This window comes from Sus scrofa, chromosome 2 (genome assembly GCF_054392235.1).
Source record: "Sus scrofa isolate SSC_HxYL_T2T_F1_AM1 chromosome 2, Sscrofa_HxYL_maternal_Yorkshire_Landrace_v2.0, whole genome shotgun sequence".
In the NCBI taxonomy this organism is placed as follows: Eukaryota; Metazoa; Chordata; class Mammalia; order Artiodactyla; family Suidae; genus Sus; species Sus scrofa.
In genome coordinates, this window is record NC_139384.1 from 15,029,761 (window position 1) to 15,039,772 (window position 10,012).

At 40.0% G+C, this 10,012-nt stretch overlaps 2 protein-coding genes across 2 annotated transcripts; both read left to right on the forward strand.

Moving 5' to 3' along the window:
* Window positions 1-936, forward strand: LOC146405172 (olfactory receptor 5F1-like). The gene has a single exon (XM_085015174.1). It carries the CDS (start codon window positions 1-3, stop codon window positions 934-936), a length of 936 nt encoding a protein of 311 aa, XP_084871300.1.
* Window positions 937-7,835: 6,899 nt separating this feature from the next.
* On the forward strand, window positions 7,836-8,780 carry LOC146405173 (olfactory receptor 5F1-like). Its single transcript, XM_085015175.1, has one exon. It carries the CDS (start codon window positions 7,836-7,838, stop codon window positions 8,778-8,780), a length of 945 nt encoding a protein of 314 aa, XP_084871301.1.
* Window positions 8,781-10,012: the final 1,232 nt, after the last annotated feature.

Consider the following 10,012-nt stretch of genomic DNA (forward strand, 5'->3'; position numbering starts at 1 on the left):
ATGGTCAAAAAAAATGATACTTTGCTGACTGAGTTCGTCCTGTTGGGGTTAGCAGACACACCGGAGCTACAGGTGACTCTCTTTCTGCTCTTTTTGGTGATGTACACACTTACAGTCTTGGGGAATGTTGGAATGATTCTCTTAATCTGGGTGGATGCCCGACTGCACACACCCATGTATTTCTTCCTGGCCGTCCTGTCCTTTGTGGATGTTAGTTACTCATCCACCGTCACTCCCAAGATGCTGGCAGACCTGTTATCAGAAAAGAAGACCATCTCCTTTGCCGGCTGCTTCCTGCAGATGTACTTCTTTATAGCCTTTGCCACGACGGAATGCATCCTGTTTGGGTTAATGGCCTATGACCGTTACGTGGCCATATGCAGCCCTCTGCTTTACTCCTTGATCATGTCCAGGAGCGTCTGCCTACAGATGGCAGGAGGGGCTCTTACAGCAGGACTGTTGAACTCCATGGTTCACACAGGTTATGTAAGCAGTTTGCCATTCTGCAAGTCCAATGTCATCCACCACTTCTTCTGTGACAGCCCTCCGATTTTTAAGCTCTCATGTTCCAACACACACCTGTATGAAATGATCGTGTCCACTTTTGCTGGTGTGAATACAGTTGGGACTTTGCTGGTGATCCTCACCTCCTACTCCTACATTCTCTTCTCCATCCTTCGTATGCATTCAGGCGAGGGGAGACAGAAAGCATTCTCAACCTGTGCCTCCCACCTGACAGCTCTCATTCTGTTTTATTCCACTGGCATCTATACTTATCTGAGACCTACCTCCGGCTACTCCCTGAATCAGGACAAAGTGGCTTCCGTGTTCTACACAGTGGTGATCCCCATGCTGAACCCTCTGATCTACAGCCTCAGGAACAAGGAAGTAAAGAAGGCTCTATGCAATGTAATTACTAGGAAAAGGGTCCCTTGAGTTTTGGCACTGTTTTTTTTTTAGATAACTGAACAAAATTGTGTAGCAATGAATTTAGTGAATTTTGAAATGGTAGGTCAAGTTTACAGGTAGAATATGGGAGGATATTTTCTGAGTAATCACGTTTTCTTATTACTCAAGCACAAGTACCTAATTGAGCAGAAATTACCAAATTTATGTAAGAACATTGAACGATCAACCTATCATTCTATAGTTTCATTGAGTTCTCAAAAACCGGTCTTATTTATGAAGCAATCGTGGTTAGGAAAATAAAAGATGAAGCATTTAGAGTCAAAAGTAACCATATCACATGAAACTAACCAAGTTGGAATACTTGTGATTGTCAGTTTATTTTTTTCTGAAGCATATTTTCATCATGTATGTTTTGTAAGAGTTCGTTACATAGCACATGTGACCAAAGGTTTTAAATTTAAATTAGAATGATTTCTATATTATTTCATTTAACTGTTTCCTGGGAATATTCATAAGTCAAGATTCAGGAATGTCGTTTTAATTGCAACAGTGAACTCCTCAGGGTTTATTTCCTTTATCTCCAGCAAACACACACATGTCCATGAAAGAGTGAGTATGATTTTGCATGAAAGAGTGTTATTTAGAAAACCGCTGTCTGATTAGAATGCACCAGGTAGAACACTTTTTCTGCCATTCTCTTCATTTCTTCTCAAAATGTTCCTATTCTTCTCTTATGTTCTCTCTTCTAGATGATACACACACCAAAAGCTGCCTGCACACACCTTGAGCTACTACGAAGCTTAACCAGTGCATTATTCTAAAACAGGTCGATTAATGTTAACTGGATGAATCTGAAACATACTCTTTGGGGAGGTCCCTTGTGGCTGGTCAGGTTAAGGACCTGGCACTCTCACTGCTGCAGTTCTAGTTTCAGCTGTGGCTGGAGTTGGATCCCTGGCTGGGCACTTCCCCATGCCACAGGAACTGCCAAAAATACATAAAGCATATTCTTTACAATACGCTCTAGTACATCCTGCTTCTAGAAATCCATTTCCAATAAAGCCCTTTAATGCTAATCTTAATATTAGAGTCTAGCTCGAATATGAAGGTGGAATGGGAGTTGGATTAGTTAGAACTCCAGTGGAAATTGGGAGGGTATCAGGGCTTGCTAAATGATGGCCTCATTTGTAGATTTTTGGAGGGACATTTCCCATGGCCCCTCCCTTGTACTTGCTCCTGAATTTGGTCCTGATCGAAGCTGTGATGCTCCAGTCATCTCGGATATGGCAAAGCAGAGCTATGACCTTTCACCAAAGGTCCTCCAGCTCAAACATCTGGGGCCCTCTGTGGTTCATGGAGTTGACCTTGGTCAGACGAATATTCATGAAGGCATTTGTGTCATCTGTGCAAGGTAGTTCAAGACCTGTCACGAGTAAATACTAAGATCGTACTTCTGCCGTTAAATACTTGAACTTCTCGTAAAACTTAGGAATGGAAGTATTGTGTGTGGGTTGAAATCCAGTTATTCCAAGCTTTGGGTTTTTGAACATGTGATGTTTTAAACCATAGTCTCTCTTCTGCAAGTTTGTCTTTTATTTTTCATTAACCTCACTTGCAAAGTCTGCAAATGTTTCTAATTTGAAGAGATATTAGCTCTTAATGATACTGGCCATTTGTAATTAATTGAATGTATGCTTCTTAAATGAACTTAGATTATGTTGAACCTGTAATTCTTTGTAGAAAGAGTTTTTAAACATCATATTTTCTTGCTTGGTTTTAAAAGCACTTCTGTAAAACATGTTCATAACATTTAAAAAAAATTTTTAACCTAAAAGAAATTTAAATTGCAAAACCAAGGAGAGACTTTTAGTTGTTGCACTGTGTGTGATTTTACCCTTCTCTTCTTCATTTACAGTCTGAAGTGTTTCAACCCTCCCTTGTGAATGTAGGTTCTTTGTGCCTCTTTGCTAGCCTATCTCCATTGCTTCCTCTTTCTCTGATTTTCCAAGTCTTTTCTTTAACTTCAGTGTTTTATCTTACCACATTCCCCACAGAGGCAGCTCTCAGTCCATGTTTTGCATTTTTCAAAGTTCTTTGAGTAATTTGCTTATGAAAATTGAGGAAAGAGGTTTGAAGTGCATGCCTTAGGCTTTGTTTTGCTGAGTGTTAATTTGTAAGATAAATTAGAGACTGAGAAAACCTGGGAGTGCGGCAGTTTAGAGATGTTGAAAGAGTACATCAACAAGTTGGAGGGAATTAAATAACCAATATTCAAGAATCATATGGATCCAAGTCAATAACCAAAAAAAAAAAAACATAAATAAATAAAGAGGAGAGAGAGACATTTACTAGGAGACAGAATCTTGCATTTAGGCAAAAACTGTTCAGAGACAGTTTGTCATTAAAATAAAATAGTATGTTTACGTTAATTTGTTAAATGTAAACAAACATACAAAACAGACTTTTCATAGGTCTATTAAAATGGCAAAAGTTTTCTATTTGCAAACAATGATAAAGTAAGTGTTAGTACGGAGGTTAAGAGAAGCAGTAATCCTAATTTCCTTCACCCTGTTTACATAATGTCAACCACAGGGTAGGAGTTCATAACCATCTTTCGAAAGCACAGAGAGAGTCAGTATGAGGTAGAGAAGGTCAAACCCAAAGGGTCAGAGATGGTGGAAAAAATCCCAGGTGAATGGTTGAATGGCTGTGAGAACACATAAACCATAGAAGAGAAATGGACAGAAAACCTTATTAAAAATAGATAGCTTTATTTAAACATATGGCTTTCTTGAAATCCTTTGCTTTATGGAAACACTTTGAAAGCAAATAGTTTCATTGAAACAGTATGGACTATATGTCATAGCGTAGGTGGCATCACAAAGCAGAAATAGGGTCACTGGTGGCTAAGCTGACATATAATGTACTGCTTTGGCGGGAGAATCTGCATGTACTATCATCAGCATTCTCTTGGCATTTTGTGATATTCATCCTACCAGGAAAACACCGCATGTAACCACGCACTATCCTTAGGTCTCGGACAAGTGCTTGGGATATTTTACTCACTTAAGAAATATTATGATCCCGTGGAATTCCTGTCATGGCACAGAGGAAACAAATCCAGCTAGGAACCATGAGGTTGTGGGTTCAATCCCTGGCCTCGCTCAGAGGGTTAAGGATCAGGCATTGGTGTGAGCTGTGGTGTAGGTCACAGACGCAGCTCAGATCTGGCATTGCTATGGCTGTGGCGTAGGCTGGCAGCTGCGGCTCCAATTGGACCCCTAGCCTGGGAACCTCCATATGCCATGGGAGCAGCCCTAAAAAGACAAAAGAGAAGAAAAAAGAGAGAGAGATTATGATGCTTAGATTTTATACTAAAGGAAATGATAAGTATTTGTCCGGGAACTTCAAGTTTGTGCAAAGAGGAGACCCACCTTAAGAGCTATGCCCAAAACTCTGAGGTGTGAGTTGGGTTCAAAGTAATTGACATCCTGAAACTGTATGAAGGTTTTCACCTTGTGTTAAAAGACAAAGAAAACTTAAAAATATATTTCTTAGTCATGCTTATGTTTTTGTGTGTGTGTTTGTCAGTTTCATGCATACAATGGTCAAGAGAAAACAAAAGGATGAAAAGAATGTATAGACATTCCCCTTGTGGCTCAGAGGTAGCGAATCCTACTAGTATCCATGAGGACGTGGGCTTGATCCCTGGCCTTGCTCAGTAGGTTAAGGATCCAGCATTGCTGTGAGTTGCTGTTTAGGTCGCACATGTGGTTTGGATCTGGCATTGCTGTGGCTTTGGCGTAGACCTGCAGCTGCAGCTCTGATTCAACCCCTAGTCTGGGAACTTCCATGTGCCATGGGTGTGGACACACACACGCAAAAAAAAAGAAGAAGAAGAAAAAGAAAAGAAGTAGAAGGTTTTTGAAATTCAGACAGTACTAAAGATAAAGCGGTTTTAACAAAAAATTCAATATCAAACGAGTGCTGCCATATAAATTAGTCTTCATGAAAATAGAGAGAAATTAGTGAAATTAATTTCTACTTAGAGAAGGAGTCAGCCAAAGTTGATGTCTGACTGAGAAACGTGGGTGAAAGAGATGTAGAATATTCATTAGTGTTGTTGGTTTTCACGTATGGTCAAAGCAAGAATCAAAACAAAAACATAGTTGGACACATCTCTGCAGGAATCCTGCCACCACTTCCCACTGTGATTCCTGCCATCACGTCTCCTTCCACTCTTGTCTGAACTTATTTCCTACTATGTTTCAGACATTTTACTCACGCTTAACCATGGAAAGGAACACAATGCCTGGTCTTTGTGATCGGTCAAGATCCCATGACACAGGTGTAAATACTGAGTCCCTACAAAGCTTCAGAGTGTTCTGTGTAGATGTCTCCACACTTGGAGCTGGGCGTGCGTCCATAAAAAGGACAAACACCCTAGATTCAAGGGGTTTGTGACAAGAGGGAAAGTCAAATTATGGGATAAAAGGGTCAAAGCAATAAAAGTCAAACTAGAAGTCATGTGTGAAAGCATGAGGGTAGACGTAATTAACTTTCCCTGAAGGAATCCTGGGTCACATTCCTTAGAATGTGACATGCCAGCCCCATCCGAGAGATGAGCAGGTGTTTGGGAGTCAGGCATTGGGGTCGGTGTACAAGACGCAAAATTTCCTGTGCTTCCTGAAGAGAAACAGCACCTGACATAGTTAGCTATTGACTCAATAATTCAAGAAATAAATTGAGAAAGGATGGATGGATGAAGGATTTTACATAGCTGACTAATGATTCATAGTATGACTCTTGAAGGTATGTGTATATGTACACATTTATAATCTAAGTGACTAAATAACACATAATAATCTAACTGACGAAGACAAAATGGACTTCGACAGGAAAATTGGGGAGCTGGGTATTGATTCTTCAGGGTCAAAATTATATTCAGTTTCTAAAAACTCAATTAAACACAGCTGAGAGGACAGAAAAGGGGCAACTCTCATGCTTGTGGCTATAGCAAAGCCCAACAGGAAGAAGAAGGACTCCTCTCCCTTCCTGCAGAGGATGCAGCCAGTGAAAGTCATGGACTCTTTGCTTACCAGAGTCCTCTCAAAGTTCACTTCCTTTCTATGAAAGAGTTCTCTTGCCCTTGGCGTGCGGGAACTTCCAGGTGGCTTGCCATGGTTGCAGACCCTACGTTGCAATTCTCTGCTGATCCCTAATAAACTCATCTTTGCTGGAGAACTGCTGGACAGTCTCTTAGTTTTAGGTCAACAGAGTCTATTCTTACAAGTCCTAACAATTGGTCGATGGGAAATTCAGTTAATGGCTTCAAAATTTCCTTTTCTCTTCTTAAAAATAGGTAAAACAACAATGGCAACCTCAAAGACTAGCGCAGAAGATTGAGAATTTAAATGGGAAATGATGGATTATGAGATCATAATGCAAATACAGACTCTCTGTGCATATGGACACTCAGTATTTCACATGGAAATTCTGGAGATTCACCACCTTTTAAGACCAAAATCACAGACAGTTCAACCAGCAAGGTTCTGAAATAATAATTAAAAAAACTTAGGGTTTCTTACAGATTGTCTTATTCACTCAAGGTATCATATTTCCTTAAACAACAGATGTAGTTAGCATCCCCTTCTCATTTATTTTACTCAAGAACAGAGCTTGATGGGAGGCTAAATTTACCCAGACAAGGGAGGGATACACACACATACACACACACAAAACACACACACAGGAGAATAATAACTTAGTAGTGGGCCTTTGTAACGTTTTGGAATAAGATAAAACCACAAAGAAAGAGGCAAGCAAATAGCCAATTGAAATCTTTTTTTTTTTTTTTTTTAAACTTTGGCCCAAAACTTTAAAGTAGTACGGAGACCAGGAACTGCTTTTTGATGAAAGTCCCACATATTGCTTGATTCCATTTAATGCCTGTGATTATACCTTCTTTCCTTTTGAGACTGGAGTTTCCATCTTTAGAGAATTGACTTCAATTAAAACCCATAATCTAGTCCCCACGGTTTCCCAATCCTCTTTGAGGAAAACAAAATAAAAGGGCAGCAGTGTCTATTGACGCAGATGTCTCAATTTTTTACGAAGAGCTATTTCGATTTTTCGGTATGTTCATTTCCTTGGAAAGAGGAAAAATGTCTTCTCTTTTACTTTTATGCCTCCACTGAGATATTGGTGATTCTCATAAAAAGGAAAATAAAAGGCTATACAAGTAAGACCCTGGGAGGAAGTTTTGAGCGTCTGGTGCAGCCTTTCCCTTGGACAGGTACAGTGGCTGCTACTGCTACTGGGACCTTAAGTTGACAGTGTGTGTTGTCCTGAGAATGGTTGTTTGGTTCTCTGCTAGAAACACGACAAAAATATACTGAAGAACATGATGGATGGCAATGTATTTGTCATCTGAAGCTGGCCATTTTGTCTGCTTTTGCATTTGGGGCGGCAATACCTGGATTTAGGAGTTGAGGGACATACGGAGTGGTCTTGAGGAGGGAAGAACCCCTGCATTTGGGTGAAATAGACATACCTGTTGAGAGAAAGAGAGACGCGTCATCGAGGAGAGGTCTGCACTTCGCCTTTTGGATGTGGAATAGAAGAGAAAGACGAGGACAACATGCGTTGCATTTGCAGACACTGAAGGGAAATACGTGGACTTACATCATTATTGGAGAGTCCTACAACCCAGATTCGGTACAGACAATTGCTTAGTAAATCCCAATGCTTAATTGTTTCTCCGCTAGTTTTATTCTTACATTATCACTCTAGTTCACATTCTGTATTATCCCAACAGTTTTTTCAATATGGGATTAACCTCATTAACATTTCTACCTTTTTTGTCAATTTTAGATGACGAAATATTTACACCCAGTGTAAGTTTAAGCATGCTCCATTTGTAATAAATGGCCAGAACAAATGATACTTTGCTGACTGAGTTCATCCTGTTGGGGTTAGCAGACACACCGGAGCTACAGGTGACTCTCTTTCTGCTCTTTTTGGTGATGTACACACTTACAGTCTTGGGGAATGTTGGAATGATTCTCTTAATCTGGGTGGATGCCCGACTGCACACACCCATGTATTTCTTCCTGGCCGTCCTGTCCTTTGTGGATGTTAGTTACTCATCCACCGTCACTCCCAAGATGCTGGCAGACCTGTTATCAGAAAAGAAGACCATCTCCTTTGCCGGCTGCTTCCTGCAGATGTACTTCTTTATAGCCTTTGCCACGACGGAATGCATCCTGTTTGGGTTAATGGCCTACGACCGTTACGTGGCCATATGCAGCCCTCTGCTTTACTCCTTGATCATGTCCAGGAGCGTCTGCCTACAGATGGCAGGAGGGGCTCTTACAGCAGGACTGTTGAACTCCATGGTTCATACAAGTTATGTAAGCAGTTTGCCATTCTGCAAGTCCAATGTCATCCATCACTTCTTCTGTGACAGCCCTCCAATTTTTAAGCTCTCATGTTCCGACACACACCTGAATGAAACCATCTTTTCCACTTTTGCTGGCATGAATATGGTCGGGGTTCTGCTGCTGATCCTCACCTCCTACTCCTACATTCTCTTCTCCATCCTTCGTATGCATTCAGGGGAGGGGAGACAGAAAGCATTCTCAACCTGTGCCTCCCACCTGACAGCTCTCATTCTGTTTTATTCCACCGCCATCTATACTTATCTGAGACCTACCTCCAGCTACTCCCTGAATCAGGACAAAGTGGCTTCCGTGTTCTACACAGTGGTGATCCCCATGCTGAACCCTCTGATCTACAGCCTCAGGAACAAGGAAGTAAAGAAGGCTCTATGCAATGTAATTACTAGGAAAAGGGTCCCTTCATTTCTGTGAATGTTGGCCTAATTTTCTTATCTAAATAGTGTATTAATGAATTTAGTGAAATTGTAAATGGTAGATCGAGTTTACATTTAGAATATATTAGGATATTGTCTAAGTAATCATGCTCTGATATTACTCAAGAACATGTATGTAATTAGGTGGAAATACCGAGTTTATGTAAGAACATCGACCTTTTAACCAGTCATTCTCTCTTTCTGTTAGTGTCTCAAAAACAGAGTGTATTTTTACATCAATCTTAGTTTGGGAAATAAAAGATTAAGTATTTAGATACAAAAGTAGCAATAGCACTGGAAACTATCTATGCAGAATACTTGTAATTATCAGCATTTTTCTGATGCATTTTTTTCATCATTTATGATTTGTAAGAGATTGTTATATATCACGTGTCAAAACGTTTCAAATTAGATTTATTTTTATATTATTTAATTTATTATTTCCTAGGTAGATGCTTAAATCGAATTTCAAGTATATAGTTTTAATTGCAACAGTAAACTCCTCAACTTGTATTTCTTTTATTCCCTCAAACACAAATGTGTTCATGACAGAATAAGTATGAATTTGCGTAAAAGATTTCTATTTTGAAAGCTGCTGTCTGCTTAGAATGCACCAATAACAACAGTTTTTCTTCTTTTCTCTTCATTTCTTCTCAAAATTTTCCTGTTCTCTTACCTTTTCTCTTCCAGATGGTACATACACACAAAGCCACATGCGTACACATTCAGCGACCTCAGTTTAAGCAGTCATAATTTCAAAGCAGGTAGATTAATGTTAAATGGGTGAATCTAAAACATATTATTTAGAGAGTTCCCTTGTGGCTCATCAGGTTAAAGATCTGACATTCTCACTTCTGTAGTTTTGTTGTTCTAGTTACAGCTGTGGTGCAGTTTCGATCCCTGGATGGGAACATCCACAGGCTGCAGGCAAGGCAAAAAAAAGAAAATGTGTGTGTCTATTCTTTGCAATAGGCTCATGGATTTCCTGCCTATGGAAATTATCATTTACCAAAAAAAATTCTGGTAAAGTTAATCTTAATATTACAGCTTAGCTTTATTTTTTTATTTTTGTCTTTTGTCTTTCTAGGGATGCACCGGCAGCATATATGGAGGTTTCCAGGCATATGGAGGTTCCCAGCCTAGGGGTCTAATTGGGGCTGTAGCTGCCAGCCTATGCTATAGCCACAACAATGCCAAATCTGAGCTGCATCTGAGACCTACACCACAGCT